Below are 17,585 nucleotides of genomic sequence, written 5' to 3'. Positions count from 1 at the left end.
CGTACCTTGGTTATTTGTTTCTGTATACCGGTCGCTCTCTATATAGGGCATAGGTTTGGCCATATGTCTGCATCATTTTCTTTAATTTTCACGAGAACCTTGAGTCCTTGACACCATAATATGAAGTTAGCCAACAACAGTGAGCGTTAACATGTGGGATATATTGAAAATAATATAAATTTTCTAAAGGATCTTGTGCAGTTGTGCGGTTGTATGCTATCAGCTATCTGCTTAATTATTTATTTCATAATTCTACACGAGATATGCCAACGTACGTTAGTTGTTCATGTTTGCCAACCATAACTTATTTGTTTCAGCCACGTACCATAATTGTTTCAAGATGATCACTTATTTTTAGTTATTTCTGGTTTCAGCGAGAAGACATGTTTGGCATGTGAACACAGGTGGTTGGGCCAGTCTAGATAACGTTTCCGGACACACGAGATCCCACCGGTTCACGAGATCCTTTCCGTTTGGGCCTACCCTATTTGCTGTGACCCTTAACTGCCGTTTGTCTTGGGTACTTGAATTTGTTGTGTTCAAGATCGAAATGAGAGGGGAGAAATGCATACCAGGCTAGTAGCAGCATGCTCACTAGTAATGAACATTTTTTGTTAATGGGCTGAAAGGCGACAATTTCCCTAAAGCGCGCAGCTAAATAAATTTCCCACAAAAATGATCACTTTCCATAAAGAATCTCATCATTATGGTCAAAAATACAAAAGCACATATGGGAATCATGGGAACACTGGCCCATTAAGTTGGCACAATATTTTAGCTACTAAGTTGACACCGTCTACCCTACACTTTGGTTGTGGTCTTACCTATGAAGTTAATTTGAACGAATAATCATTCTAAGAATTAGAGAATCTCCCAAGTATATATATTACCACCTAAGTAGTGCAATGTGTTGGAATTATGTGTTTTCATGTTTAAGAAAATAGAAGCAAAATGCCATTGGAACATGGAGAATCAGTTGGACATCACAAAAAAAAAATTATATACAATTTGCACTTTTCACAAACTCAAAACAATGACTAAAATCCACGGCACTTGCATTTCTTTCATTCTACGTTTCTACTCCATACATATGAGATATGACTGTTACACAGTTACACTATTGGCTGTTGTAGCAGAAAAGTTGGGAAGTCCGACTAAACCAACGGCAAGATAACCATCAATCAAGAGTTGCCCATCATATGGCCACCTTCTTGTGTAACAAAATTATTAACCAAGGCAAGTCCATTACTAGTAAACTTTTTCACATTCGAAGCCCTGTTACAAACGTCCGATTTCATGGGCCCATCGAAAACCACATCAAATCCATCAGTACATGTTTCTTCATTTGTTAAAGCAGCACTCATCCAAGTCTGAACGTTACTCATCTGAAACTTAAACTTTTCACCTGTGCCAAAATGCTTCATTTCGTTAATTGAGCGTTGCATCTGGTCAACAGCATCATCAAATGTACTGTAGCAATCATGCAACGCGGCCGCTGCTCTAGCCTCAGCACCGCCGCCGTTGGTTTGACGAGAGAGTGTTGTTATGTGAGACATCATATTGCGCGCCTTAGAGAGACTTACTGATATGGCTATACGAGCGAGTTGAGCCGAGTTATGTTGTACGGCTTTGGCATATCGCGATAGCGAGGTGTAACATATGTCTGGATATAACGTTGCGTTGCAACTTTTACGTATAAAATCAGTGGCGTTGTTATTAGGATTTGAAGGTTTGACGGCTAAGATTGTAGGAAGGAGGAATAGTAATGTGGCTAGTGAGAGTAGGAAGAGAAATGAAGAGTTTTGGAGCAACTTTGCTGCCATTTTGAAGTTTTGGTTGGTTAGTACATGGAGAGAAAAGAGCTTGGGGTGGTTTATAAGCTCATCTCTTAGACCAAATTACATAGTTGCCATGAAAGTTATTTCATAATTACTAGAATGCCTATATGTTGATAATGACTAATGAGGAATGGGGTTTTATCGAATATCTCGACTGGAGTGGATCACGGGAACCCAACACCACGAAGAATTATTAAACCGCCATGTCCGCTCAAATCCAAAGCAATGATAATTCATAGAATCCTAAAATTTGCATTGGCTACTGTATCAGCTTTTATTCTTCATTTTACTGATACATACAAAGTTAAACGTAAAATTTAGTATATGGTTATTTTCTTATATTATATGAAACAATATGCAGGAAATTATATTTTAAGAATAATTAAGATCCATCATCCGAATGCAGTGTTCTACTCGTTCATGTAATATGTCGAATTAGGAACTATTGGTTAGGCCTCACTCCCAATATTCTACATTCGGTTGAGGACTTGAGGTTGTGACGGACTAAAGTGTATGTATAAAAACAAACAAATTGAATCACGGTAGTCATGCCTATAGTTCCATCATGATTCATGACTCCTAGACCACTTGTAATTTTAAATCCATGTTCAAAGCATCTGCTGCCCTTTGGCGTGCAGTGACTATAAGTGAGAACAGGGAAAAGGGAAAAGGGAAAACACAGCCACTTTCCTAGAGTGGTTTCATATTACAGTTTGGGCACGGGTGCAACCCAACAAGTTATTAAATTAAAGCATATTACTTGTAGGGAAGTTTGATAAATTGATGGTTAAAAGATAGATATATGTGGTCGGGTGTGTATGGACCCGATTACCCGAAATCTGAACCGGAATTGAAACTGTTCTTAGATCTTAAAATATTATACCATTAAAGGTGGATCTTTAAGAACCGAACCGATAAATAACTGAAACCGTTAGAACCGAATAGTAAAAGACCGATGGGTATCTAAATTGAAACTGATTAGTATGATTTTGATATATAAAGTTTAGTATTATATTACACTAAATAAAGTCAAACCAAACATTGTTATAATATATATATATATATATATATATATATATATATATATATATATATATATATATATATATATATATATATATATAAATAAAATAATAGTGAATGTGTGTTATTAAATACATGTTTTATAGTATTACATTAGACATATGTATTATAAATGTTAATAATAATTTCAACGTCTACATATATACTATAAATTCACTAATACGTTGTACTCGCAAATATGCACGCTTGATGAGCGTGGTATGCATATAGTTACAAATTTTAAAATTAGCATAATTCTAAAATGTTGAAAAATATAAATTTCGTTCATAATTCCAATATCAATATCAAAATTTGTAAGGTATTAAAAACAATTGAAACGCGTCTTGATATATCGTCATATTTTAGATCTTATCATTGTCCATCCACTTAAGTTTAAGAGTTTATACTTAGGGTTTTTTAACATAATAATGACGATTGTTGAGGTGGAGCAACAATGATGGGCGTTAAGGTGAAATTGATCGATGGTAATGATGAAGACGGAGTTTATGATGAATGATAATCTCTATTTTTCCTCTACCTCTTTCAATTTCATCATCTTTTTATAAACTATTTTTCAATTTTATAATGTATCATCTATTTGTTCTCACTTTCATCATATATACTCCAAGATTAGTGAATTTGGAGCTAGGATTAGATAATTAGATTTGGGTTAATGTTGATAAATAATATATTTTCATGTATTTACGATAAGATATATTCCGATCATTCTAATTTTGATGTCGTTTCATTTTTTTTTCCCCCATAAATATTAATAGTTATTCGCTTAGATTAAAATAGAAAAATGAGGCAATATCGCAAAAAAAAAAAACACATATGGGCAATTTGTAATTTTCAGTATATGACACTTTCGTAATTTAGAATGGGGTAGAAATGCATAATGACTTTTTTGTAACCTAGATAAAATATAGAGACTAATATTTAATTTAGACAAAGTGGAGTGACTGTTATGTGGTTATTGTAAAGTATAGAGATTGTCCCATAATTACCATAAAGAGTAAAGATTGTTATGTAGTTTATATAAATTATGAGGACTAAAAAAATAAATGATGAAAATGCCCATGGGCTCGTCGTAGAATCACTATTCACTAGACCCCATATTTTTTTATATAATAATAAATATATCCCTCTAAAAACAAACGTGTACACGTGTATATATTGGATAATAATGAATACAAGCAATGGTAATTAACAACGGTGGTATATGTTCTTATTCTATGCACGCATGTACATATGGTATAATGTATATGTGTTTGATTTAAAATACATGCATGTGTACAATTTATAAGATGTATTTAAAATTTTAAGATAACTTTCAAAGACTATCGAATTTAGTATAATTACTTTTTACGAGATGACAAAAATATCGATGGCAAGTGTTATTGTTGGCATTAAAAACTAATTTTTATATTGATTACATAATAAATAAATTTAATTTTAGCAATAATAGTATACAATATGAGAAAAAATCAAAATTTGAGTTAGAACCGACTTGATTAATGGGTATAGATACAATTTTTTTTTTTTTTTTTTAAATCTGAACGGGATAGAAACTGTTAAAAAATAGAACCGAAACCAAAACCGAACAACGAACACCCCTGGTGGCCGTACCTTTCTGGCTTTCGGTACCATATAAAACATGTTGTATTTTATAATTGCCAGAGCACTCATTTAAAAAAAATTAATAGTTGACATTTTGACCATATTATAGCATCAGGAACTTTGGGCTAGTAAGTTGTCCAACTACCCACATAGAATTTCTATTTCTCCAATTCTCCCCACCAAATATGAAACAGAAAAAGGAAATAATGACTTTAATGAGTAATGATTGGAGTTTGGCACGACCACCTTTTCACCACAAATTGCTCAAGACCTTTATGCGGGCCCATTAATTATTAATTATTTGTCCATGGGCCCGAATACAAGGGAGTAATTTTGGGCTTTTATAGTTGCTGAAGTAACCTTAGCATGTGAAGGTGGTTTTATTGACTGCATTTGATTATGTTTTACAACGAACAAATATGATGCATGATATATTGATACTAGCATGTGTACTGTGCCATAGTACAAAATATCCCGATATATCTTGATATTTGGGAATATCTATCCATATTTTAGAAAAAAATATATAAAAATATCAATGATATGTTCGTAGATATATATTTTTTCAACGATATTGTGATATTTAGGATATTTTATTTGGGGATATTTTGTGTATATAATAATTTTATTTAATATTTACCATTATATTTTAAATAAATATAAATAATGTATCATGATATATCAAGAAATGAAGGTGGATATCCGATAATATCGATAAATATCCATATCCCGATATTTTTGTGATGTTTTGGGTGGTTTTTTAAAAAAAACTAAAGAGAATTTTGTGAATTTGATTGTTTTTAAAATGGGGAAGATATACAATTCCTATACATAAATTTTAGCTTTTAAATTAAATAACTATCCTAAAATTATTGAAGAAGGAGGTGGTTCAATTTTAATAATAGAGAACCAATATGTAATTTAAATAAACGTAGGAGGTGGTTATAAAATCTTGAAATTGAGAGATTAAAAATACACTGTTCGGTTGAGAAATGTATCATGATATGCATGACCAGTCATCAGTTTTTCGATCAGTGTGTCATATTTTGGAAGGGTGTTTTCTTAGTTCCCCGATGGATTGCAAAACACAAATTCACTTTTTGTCCAAAAGAAAGGGGAGTCGGGAGATTTTTTTTTTCCCTCCCAATTATTTGAATGTACTCAAGGGTTGTCTTAGTAAGAGTGGAATTCGAGCTAAACGAGCCGAGTTTTGTTATGTTCAAGCTCGGCTCGTTTATTACACTAGTTTTAAATTGGGTATGAACTCAACTCATATAGTTAAACGAGCGAGCTCAAGCCGAGCCTGAATAGCTCGGTTATTTTACACTGCAAATATATTATTTGAGCTAAACGGGCCGAGTTTAATCAAGTTCATTTGTAACACAAACTTTAATTTGAGCTCGAGCTTGGCTCATATAGTTAAATGAACCAAACTTGAGCCGCTCGACTCAAATGCCACCCTTAGACCTGAGTTTTAAGTGGCCTAAGCGTGTTCTAAAAATGTAGCCCTCAATACATTTTTTTTTTTTTGTAGATGTTTTTCTCATAATAGCAAAAAGTTCGAAAAATAAAAAGAGAAGCAAAAAGTTTGAAAAAAATAAGAGAAGAGTGCATAGAACTAATTACCTATAAGAGTGCATGATTACCAAAAGTAAAACCTATTAGTGCATAAAACTAAGAATATAAAACACAAAAAGATAGGGGGTATGCATGTCCTCAATCTCTAGTTATGGGTACTTATTAAGAGACTCTAATGGAAAATTCATTGCTACAGGAACTGGTAGAGGCTGGGCATCAAATGCTGAATCGGGAGAATGTAAGGGTTTACTCATGGCAATCATTTGGTGCAAGCAGCACCAATCATCAAAGCTAGTTATAGAGATGGATGTACAAGCCGTGATCACCTTTTTGGAGAAGAAACAAAGAAGCTTAGCGTTTGAATCTGAACATATTCTCGGTGACGCGACTAAAGAACTAAAGGATCTACCTTTTATCAACTATTGTATATATATATTAAACGTAGTGCAAATTGTTCTGCACATCTTCCTGCAGCTTATGCAACAAACCTTTTATATACTGTATGGACTATTATCCCTCCATCTTGGCTAATTAGATGCCTGGAAAAGGATAATACATATGTAATCTCATCAGCTTCAACATGATAGATATATATATATAAATAAGACTTTGATTACCAAAAAAAATAAAAAATCTCTAGTTCAAGGATTTTGAGAAACTAAAAAACTAATATTGATGATCAATAGGGTTATTGGACTTTAGATGAATTATTTACGGGTTTTGAGAACTTAATGTTGTAAAAAAAAATTGATTTGTTATGGGCGTGAGTCAGGTGCATGTATCTACCCTTACGGGTTTATTGATTATGGTCATGTGATATAAGTTGAATTGGTTATTGGACTTCAGATGGACTGGATTTTGTTTATGGATTGATTTTTTTGGGATTTTAACAAAAAATTTGATTTGTTGGAATGAATAGATTGTTTTTAAGATTGGGTGATCATTGGATTTATGAAACTTGAAGAGATTTGAGTTCAATTTGGATTTTTTTATGAGAACTTAGTGAAAATTTTGAAAAAATAACGAGAGAACTTAGTGAAAAAAAAAATGACTTTATATAAAAAAATGATTTTGTTACTAAACTCTCAATCAACTAACCAAAAATAAAACCCCTTCCCCAACTAATGGAAAGTTGTATTTTGAGAAAAACACTTTTGTAAGTTTGTTTTCCTTGTTTGTTAAAACAAAAAAAGATGAAATTTTTAATAACATTCTCAAATCTCAAATTCCAATAATTCATATGTTTTTTTATTTATGTTTTCTAACCTTAATTTCTCTTTATTTTTTAGTTTTTTTGGTAATAAATTTTATTAGTTATAATTCAATTTTGTAATGTTAATGAATTCCAATCCATCGACATAATTGAGTCCATTACAATTTTAATTTGTTGCATAAAATTGTAATACTTTTGAATCTACTTAAAGCATTGATTGAATTTGCCTAGTTAAATGAAAACGAAAACGAAAACAATTAAAATAAATGCTAAAGTGACCACAAAAAATGTAATTATACACTACATGTACTTTTAAAAAATGGTGGGATCATAAACCATGTTGGTAAAAGCTTAGTTTGAAAATCCAAATTTTGCTTATTAGATTTTTGGTAAGTCCAGAACACCATTTTTGTTATTAATATTAATTACCCTTTAGCCAAAAAAAAAAAATTGTCTAAACATTGTATAATATTTTTTTTTTTTTTAGATGTGTCTATGTGTTTATTTTTTCCCAATGCCTTTTGGAACTTGTTAAGTTTTAACCCTGGAGATGGTCTAAAAATTCATAGTTTTTTCATTTGTGGGATTTTAAAGTGGTTTCCAACATATATATATTTGTAAGAAGCATATATTTGTAGGCACTTTCTTCTTAAGTTCCTAATTTTCTAAACCTAAATATCCGTGTAATTTTTTTTTTTCCTAAATCGATCTATTAATGAATCTAGTCTTTTGTAATTCCAAAATTTACATATCTTTTGTGATGGGATTTAATTGTTTTTTTGGATTTTTACTTTTTTAAAAATATGCAAGGAAAAAAAAATTCGGAACTTAGTTGGGTGTCATCTTATTTTAGTTTTATATAGTAAACTAGTTGTGGCTCCACCCTTTGTTAATTTTCTTGAAAGCTTCAACAATTTACAACCTTTCGGCATCAAGATTTGGAGAGTTGTAGAGAAAACCGTTAGTATTTGTTTGTTACCATCATTCTCTGCCATTTTTTTGTTTGTTTATTTTTGTTTTATTTCCATTTTGCTATATACTTGGTAATAGCTATGTTGATTTCCAGGGTTAAACTCCCATATGCTAATACGGTTCATAATGAGTTCATTGATAAATTTTAAGTTTCTTAGAGTAATGTTTCTCGTGTGGGTATTGTTTTGCTTGTGTGCCTAGTTATACACATTTTTTTTGCCACGTAAGACATGACCGACACGTGTTCTAACTCGGGCAGCCACATCATCACCCAATTATACACTGCATAGCTACTAGAAAAAATTGTAAAGTAATGAAAATGACAAAAAAAATGTGATAGTACCTTGCTTATTTTGCCTTATTAAGTGTTATTCCAACGAAGAACTAACAATTTCCTAATCACTTATTCCAACAAGTGTAACATTACACACATTAATTTATTGGCGTATTAGATGTGTCTGCATGTATAGTTAACTGAAAATGACATACAACTTGTTAAGTTGGTAACCGATGGAGATGGTCTTAAATACAGTCGTGTGACCAAGTTCATCTTCGGTATTGTTGAGTGAGTGTTGAGTAACATAAAACGGGCCTGTAGGACAAAATTGCGTTTTAATTTCGCTTCTAGTTTGGTTCCGCAAATAATTAAGACTCAAGGACAAACCGGTTGCAAATACGGTATTGCCCTTTTTTGCTTTTGAATCCAAATCTTTTGAACGGTATTGCCTTTCTCTATAATTTTGAACCCTTTATGTTTTAAACCCAACTTTTTTGAACCAGTTGCAAAACTCTTTTGTTTCTTCTTCAGAAATGAAAGCTCATAAGCCACCATTGTTAGTATTAATTGTAGATTCTTATTACAACCTCGTCTCACCATCTACCTTTGTTAATTTAAGAAATTTGAAAGCCCTAATTTCTAACAATTTGAGAATGAGAAGTTCGGATCAACATAGTGATGAAGATTTGAGAAGAAATGAAAATGCATACAATGAAAAATATGAATTACCATTAAAGGTAAAACCCTAGCTTTTGTGATTTATCTTATTTACATTTTTATTGTATGTAAATATGTATGAAATTGGCATGATGTTATTCAATTTTTTACTTTTATTTACAACTAATTTGAGCAACGAATTTACATGCATAAAGTTGTTTGCATGTTCTAACACACATGCATAAATTTATTTGCATGTGTGTTGTATTTGTGTGAAATTAGCGAATGAAATATCATGATTTTTTTAGGGTTATTACATTAAAAAATTGATTAATTTTCGAGAAGTTTTCAATCATTTGTATCATATTATTGTTTATTGGTGTAGACGTATTGTCGGATAAAGTTGAAACCCAAAGTTTCTAGATAACGAAATGAAGAAGACATAGATCCGAGCATACGATGTTCTATAATAGTGGAGAAACAACTCACTGTACATAGTTGAAGTGTGTTCCGAATGATGATTATTATCATGTATATAATGTTTTGAATAATGATGACACATCAAGAGAAGTTATGAATTATGAAACTAATGAAGAGCATGAAGAAGAAGACGATGATGGTGAAGAAAGTTATGACAATCAACAACAAAATGACGACAATAATGCCTGAGCACTAGAACTAATATGTTTGTTGGACACATGCAGTGCATATCATACATGCATAATGGTGTTTGCATATTTGTTGGACACATGCATAATGGTATGTGTATGTGCATGTGTAATAGTAATGTTTGCATGTTTGTTACACACATGCATAATAGTGTGTGCATGTGTGTTATGCACATATATATGTACACATACATAATGATATTTGCATGTGTGTATTATACACATGTATAATAGTGTGTGCATGTTGATATTCACATGCAGTGCATATCATACATGCATAATGGTGTTTGTATGTATATTAGAGAAAGTCATAATTGGTATTAGTAAAAAATAATTTGTTGACGGTCAGCCCGAAAATGTCCTTATAGCGAAATTATTAATGATAGATGCTTATATCAATCCGTTTTTGTCCTAAAACCATAATTATTAGTCAATCCTGCCTAAAACCGAAATTATTGGTCAATTTATGTGTGTTGGGCCTAAATCTTTGGTTGAGTAACAGAGTAAGTGTCTCAAGAAAACTTGGTCCGAGGAGATCTAATTGTGCGTTTTAAAAATAGGCCCAGCCCAATACAGCCTAAATAATAATGCTTACAAAACTTATATATAAAAATTAAAGCAATTGTCACGACTCACGACCAAACCAAACCCTAGAGAGAGACATTTATAAAGCCCAGAAGTCAGTCGTCATAAGTCATTCACTTGGTGGTCACTTTCGAATTTACAAAAGATTTTTCGATATTTCCCAATAATAAAAAAAAAACCTAATCAAACCAATCTCGCTCGCACAAACAGAAGTTTCTAGCGACTTTAAACAACTTAGGGTAACAACAACAACAACCACTATAGAGAGAGACGGTCTATTTTTTTTTTTTTTTTTTTTTTCTCAACCCACTCTCTCTCTCTTGAAAAAATCAGTAGTAGATAAAAATTATATCTATTAAAGCGCGGGAGATGAAACTCTTCGTATTTCACCAATTTTAGGGTTTTAGATCGACCAAAAAACCATGCTCAATAAACGGTGAGTCTCTCTCTCTCTCTTTTTTTAGGGGCTTTTTTGGTAATTTTACGTTAGATCGTTTCGTTCAATTTGTACTTACTTTTTTAGGGTTTTGAATTTATTCAAACTAGTTTCGCCGCTTTTTAATCCACTAGGGTTTAGTAGGCTCCTTATGAATGATATACAATGTGAATTTGTTGCATATATTATTGCATTATGGTTTACGTCAATTAGTTTGTGTTTGTATTTCACTTGTAGACTGTAGTTGTAACCTATTAGATCTGGAAATTGACAAGTTAATATTCAGTTGTTGTGAATTTTACCTAGATAGCAGTCCTGTTTTTACTCGTTCGCTAAGAAATACATTTGATTCTGTTACACTTAGTATGTTATAATTGCTGAAAGACCAAAAACTTTGGAAAAGGAAATAGATAGTTGGCAATAGCTGAAGCCATTTGGAGTTGATGTCCTGTTATTGTACGTATGACTTTTACTGATGTTAAGTTTTTCTCTGCTAGGGTTAACTCATCAAGGATGAAAGCGAATCTCTGGAAACAAGAAGATATCCCTGTATGCTATCGTATTTTTATATTCCTTTGTTGCCAATAATATGTTTTGTTTTTTGATGCATTGGATATTAAACGACATATCTATATTTGTGCTATACATTATGTCATTCTGATGCAGATGGTTGTGTTGTGTCTTGTTTTGATTTTTTTTCCCCTGTTTCTGCAGGATTTTAAATGTTCAAAAAGGCAGGACATGGAGTTGCAAAAGCCTCCTCTGGGTAGAAGTGTTTTGCCTATCCCGGATCGTAGTTATGCCTGCAATGGTATTGAAAATGTGTCAGAATTGTTTTTTTTCCCTTTCCCGTATCTAAATCTCAGTATGTCAAATTATATATCAGGGAGCAATATCTCCCTGCTACAACATAGTTCTCATTTTTGTTACCTGACTAGATGCCGTTTTCCTTTCTTTCTAATGTATCAGGGCCAGAACCAGTGCAATTCAAAACTGGGTTTCTTTACGAAATTGATCATAAACAAATGCCCTTAAAATTCCGAACTCAACTTGAAGCCATTCGAGCAGTCATGGTTAGAATAAGAATAACAAAACAACATTAGTTCTTCTTCACTATCTCTACCAATATTTTAGAAATCATTTTGGAGGTTTCTGTTGCTTACAGGTAACTGAGCTGGACGACCAGAACGTGTATATCAGGTTTCCTAGCACACTCTCTCTGCGTGCGTATTTCAGTAATATGAATCCCGAGGGTGTAAATCTCCAAGGAAGAATCTTCCCTGACCTGGATGAAGAGTTTGTTATGAGTTTGAAGCTGGCAAGAATAGTTCTTATTAGACTGATTTCACCAGACGAGTTTGCAAATCGAAGACATCTCAGGAGTTTCTGGTTGTTACCTTCGAAGGGTTCTGATGTCTCTTCTTCCGTGGTCAATGAAGATTTGAAGGATGAAACTTCACTTAAAGGTCTGTGCTGGTCATCGCTAAACTGCTCTGGGTTGGTGCACTGGGGGGTTCGAAGAAAGGTGACGTACTTGGGGGGAAATAGTGAGAAGACCCCAGGAGTTTTATCTTTGCCAAGCCGAATCAAAGAAGAGGATGTCAATACAGAATTGAAGACTGAAGTGGAAGCAAAGCGTAAGCAAGTTGAATTTTTGTCTAGAGTAATCAAAGAAGAGGAGGATGATAAAATGGATTTGAAGACTGAAGATGAAACAAAGCCTAAAAGTAGAAAGAGAAAGCATGAAGGTGGAAAACTGAACAAACCATCCAAAGCAGCTAAACGTGTGGTAAAAAAAACCAGCAGAAGAGTCTGTGAACAAGAACCGAAATTCTCTTACGGCAGGTGGACGAAGGAAAGGTGAGTTTGTTAGCTTATCTAATTTTGAGTATTAGATTAGTTTTGGTGAAACTTAATGTTTGATAAATTCTATTATCTTTTTATGTTGAAGGTACAAGAGTGGAGAGCTGTTGATGATGCAAATCCTAAAGAAAAAGGGAGCTGTTTTTGGGAAGCCAGTCCCACGGCAGACACTGAGGGTGGAGGCTAGGAAAGACATTGGGGATACTGGGTTTCTTGACCACTTACTGAAACATATGATTGGTAAGGTAGCACCTAATGGAGAAGACAGGTTCCGTAGGCGGCACAATACAGATGGAACAATGGTGTACTGGCTTGAGAGTGCAGACTTGGTTAATGTTCGAAAGAGGCTGGGGTGAAAGATCCTTACTGGAACCCGCCACCTGGATGGACGCCTGGTGATAATCCTTCACAAGAGCCTGACTGTGCTTCAGAGTTAAAACTGCTAAAAGAGGAGATGGCCAACATTAGAAAGTAAATGACAGTACTAAATCACTTTACACTTGTCAATATTATTTTGTTTCTGTAATTTACGTTCTCCGTAGTCGTAGTCTCAACTGTTCCCTTTTTCCCTTCAAAAAGAGATCTGCAGGAGCTTCTTCTAATGAAGAGAGAGGACGAGGTTGATAATTCTATTGTGATTTCTACAAAGTCTTCCAGTGAAAGCTGCAACTCAGAGTCGGATACCAAAGTTGTTTCACTTCAGGAAGATTATGAGAACCTGGTGAAGAGAAAAGCAGAACTTGAGCAACAACTAGCTCAAATTCGAAAGAGGAAGGATGAAGGTGGTATAGAAAATAGAAAGTCTAGAGAAGCTAATGATGAGGTGGATAGCAGCAAAACCAACAAGCAAAAATCGAAGCTCTCTTACAGCTGGTGGTCCCAGGATAGGTGAGTTCATCCAGCTGTTAAATCTTAGAGGATCTAATTGTTTTTTGTGGACTTAATTTAGTTGTATGCTTTCATTTTTTTCGTTATGAAGGTACGACAGTGCAGAGATGAAGTTGTTAGAAATCATGAAGGCCAAAGGAGCTGTGTATGGGAAGCCAATTCTACGGCACACACTGAGGATGGAGGCTAGGAAACACATTGTGGATGCGGGGTTCCTTGACCACGTAATGAAGCATATGGCTGATAAGGTGGCTCCTAACGGGAAGGACAGGTTCCGTAGGCGCTACAGTCCGGACGGAGCAATGGAGTACTGGCTTGAGAGTGCAGATTTGGTTAATGTCCGTAGAGAAGCTGGTGTCAAAGATCCTTACTGGAATCCACCACCAGGGTGGGAGCCTGGTGATAGTCCATCACATGATCCTGATTACGCTTGGGAGTTACAAGTGCTGAAAGAAGAGATGTCGAAATTTAAAAAGTAAAGAACATTAACAAAAATCCTATTACCAATTATGAACATTTTCACCTTTTAGCTGTTTTCTTAAGAAGTTATCCAAAATATGAGTCTTAACTGCTTGCTTTTTACCCTCAAAAGAGATGTTCAGGAGCTTTATTTATGGAAGAGAGAGGATGAGGTTGATAAAGCCATTGAGATTCCTACAAAGTCTTCAAGTGATACGTGTAACTTTGATACTAGCAGCAAAGTCGGTAAACAAAAACTGAAACTATCATATGGAAGGTGGTCCCAACAAAGGTGAGGCATCAAAATTTTCAAAGTGAAAAGGCTAAATTAGTTTTGGTGAAGCTTATAGTTTTCTGATTAAAATTATTTTTTTCTTGATGAAGGTATAAGAATGCAGAGGTGAAGATGTTGGATATCTTGAAGGCAAATGGAGCTGTTCTTGGGAAGCCAATTACACGGCAGGCACTGAGGATGGAGGCTCGGAATTACATTGGGGATACTGGGCTTCTTGACCACATACTGAAACATATGTCTGATAAGGTGGCACCTAATGGGGAAGACAGATTCCGCAGGCGTCACAATCCGGACGGAACAATGGTGTACTGGCTTGAGAGTGCAGATTTACTTAGTGTGCGTAAAGAGGGTGGTGTCGAAGAAACTTACTTCACCCCTTTGCTTGGTTGGAAGGCCGGTGATTATCCTTCACAAGATACTAACTGCGCTTGGGAGTTAAAACTTTTGAAAGAAGAGATGTCCAACATTAAAAGGTAAGAGCATTACTGCTTATGAGTTATGAACACCATTTATATTTCATTTTTCTATTTCAAGTCCTTCAAAATCTTAATTCCTTCTGTTCCTTTTTTCCTTTCCAAAAGAGATGTGCAGGCGCTACTTCAATTGAAGAGGGAGGATGAGGGTGATAAGTCTTTTGTAATTTCTACAAAGTCTTCTAGTGAAAGCTGCAATTCAGGGTCAGATGCTAAAGTAGTTTCTCTTCAGGAAGATTTGAGAGCTTGGTGAGGAGAACACAACTTGAGCAACAGTTTGCTCAAATTTCATTCTTTGAATGGAATGCAGGTATTGAACGTGAACATGTTTTCTTGTTCTTATTCTTTCCATTAATTTGATATAGTCTATTCTGTTTGATATGACCTACATTATAGTAGGTCACTTGGTCTAATTGTAAAAAGTATAAAAAAACTTGAAATGAAGCAGAAAGGAGGGATTGATAGACAAAACTTTTGTTTTCATGAAAACTTTGAATGACCTACATTATAGTAGGTCACTTGGTCTAATCGTAAAAAGTATAAAAAAACTTGAAATGAAGCAGAAAGGAGGGATTGATAGACAACTTTTGTTTTCATGAAAACTTTGACAAATGATATAATGTATATTGTACAAGGTGGCAATGAAAGGTGTAGATAGACATTACTTTCAGAGAGGTCTAGGAGCTGCAATGAGAAACGTGTCTTTAAAGTTGCAAAATGAGAAAACTGATTTTGAACAGGATTGTGAAGCAAGTGCAACCTGCACCACTTTAGACATTCAAAAACATTACTTGTCCACCTATTGTGTAGGGTGATGCAGTTAATGAGAGGTGATAAGTTGTGGATTGTTAAGTACTTACTACTTAAGTTAACGTAAGCTTTCTAAGATATATTATGGGATTACTTTTATGCAGTATTGTATTCTAGAAATATATAACCTGTAAGTTTGTATTCCACAAAGGTTCTAGTGAAAGGATTTACAGTTAATACACTCTTCATCGGGTAATGAGCTACCATATTCATTTGCAGATGCCTTTCAACTTATCACTCTGAGTTTGGTTATTGTTATTTTTTTACTAGCAGCATCGACACAAGTGTTGCATGTATTGCTCATTGTTAGAAAACATTTAACCCACTATCAAATAGAAAGACCAGACTTGAAAATTTGTGTAGAGGGCTACTGTATCAAATATCTTGTCTTCGCCTTTTCTTCAGTTGTACTGTACCACTTGATGAGTCAGAGGATGGTACAAATTTGAGGTAGAAATACAGCGGTAAAATCTGCAAGAAAAACATGTTAGGATCAAGAAACCTTACCATATTATTGTGTTGTTTTTGTTATATATCTTTTTCCTCATGCTTTACATCATTTTTATGTTTTTCATTAAATGGTTTTTTGAGGGGTGGTGTTATTTATGTCCTACAATTGATATTATTAAATATTGTACAGGTTATATTTTGCGAATCAAACTTGTTGACAATGTAGAAACCAATAATGCTTTTACCCTAGACATACAAAAAAAAGTGTAAAACATTTTCTACTACCATCTACAGTAATATATACTCAAGAATTCTTACCCATGTTTAGAGTTAACTATTAGACATAGAGCCAAGAGAATCTGTGTCATTGGTATACATCTTTCCTTTAATTTATGTCGATGCAAATGTTTTGTGTCATGCAGGTGTAGATTTTCGGCACGAACTAACGATACATGTAGAGAGCAAGGCATAAACTAATGGAGGATGAATTTCGGTCAACAGCCACGTGTAACCAAGCTATCAAACATTAGGGGAGACACCAAATTTAGCCGCAATTAGTTTCCCTATCAACGAAAGGATCTTCTCTTTGTTGAAGGATGTATATTTATATATTTTGTTGTCTTAACAGTAGGAGAAAGTGAAATCTATTTATTTTTGTTTTTAGGTTTGATTGTCTCGAGTATGCTAAAGAGTATCAGTGGATGTATTGTTGACTGTTTGTTCCTTTGATAAAATTTCATAGGCTGAGAAGTTACTTTCCATCTGAGTGTATATTGAGCTACACTTCTGCTAAAATTCCACTGGTCACTGCAGTTTGAATGTAAATCAAATGGGAAAACTATAGTATTGTTTATCTAATAAAATTGTGATGTGCTTCCAATTGAGGAAGTTCCCAATAATGTGTAAGGTAAATCCATTTACCACTCTATAGTCAACACAAACCAGCATCTTAGCTTACTACGGACTGCATTGAATTTGGCCAAAGAATTGTAATAGGTGAGCAGTTGCTATGATAGTGAGATTGTATATCTTGAGCTTCTGGGGTTTTTTGGATTATAGAGCTTCTGGGGTTTTTTGGATTATAGGAGAATTAGCGTTGGGTATGGATTTTGGAGATTTTTTTCTTGGCTGAGGTAAAAGATTTGGGATGTGCCGATTTCCATGTGCACATTTTCCTTCCCAAAATTTGTAATCTGCTGGTGGAGAAAACATTCTGTGGATACCGTCATATATCACCGATTCTGTCTACTGAACTGTTTCTCTTATTAGTCATCGTCACCATAGTGCTTCTCTGGAGAACATACCAATCCCTCCGGCTTCGTTTAACCTAAAAATTCCATGCATCAGAAGTTAGAACCGACCCCAAGAAGTAGGAATCCAGTTTGTTTTTGATTTTTGGACGCCGTTGTTAGAATTTAGATCCAACGGTGTCTGAAATATT

At 34.0% G+C, this 17,585-nt stretch overlaps 1 protein-coding gene and 1 pseudogene across 2 annotated transcripts; one reads left to right on the top strand and one right to left on the bottom strand.

Moving 5' to 3' along the window:
* Window positions 1-1,034: 1,034 nt before the first annotated feature.
* On the bottom strand, window positions 1,035-1,859 carry LOC147521139 (21 kDa protein pseudogene; annotated as a pseudogene). The gene has a single exon (XR_015193809.1). The product of XR_015193809.1 is annotated as a 21 kDa protein pseudogene (transcript).
* Window positions 1,860-10,706: 8,847 nt separating this feature from the next.
* Window positions 10,707-16,903, top strand: LOC147521138 (uncharacterized). Its single transcript, XM_086593547.1, is given in 13 exon segments — window positions 10,707-10,906; window positions 11,404-11,455; window positions 11,621-11,717; window positions 11,876-11,979; window positions 12,072-12,766; window positions 12,858-13,105; window positions 13,108-13,240; window positions 13,349-13,657; window positions 13,749-14,132; window positions 14,250-14,408; window positions 14,501-14,884; window positions 14,993-15,194; window positions 16,567-16,903. Coding segments are annotated over 12 exon segments (2,724 nt in total). The 5' UTR covers window positions 10,707-10,892; the 3' UTR covers window positions 15,138-15,194; window positions 16,567-16,903.
* The last annotated feature ends 682 nt before the right edge of the window (window positions 16,904-17,585 follow it).

This window comes from Coptis chinensis, chromosome 1 (genome assembly GCF_015680905.1).
Source record: "Coptis chinensis isolate HL-2020 chromosome 1, ASM1568090v1, whole genome shotgun sequence".
Lineage (NCBI taxonomy): Eukaryota > Viridiplantae > Streptophyta > Magnoliopsida > Ranunculales > Ranunculaceae > Coptis > Coptis chinensis.
Note: the sequence above shows the minus strand (reverse complement) of the source record. Positions and strands in the feature narration are given on the sequence as shown.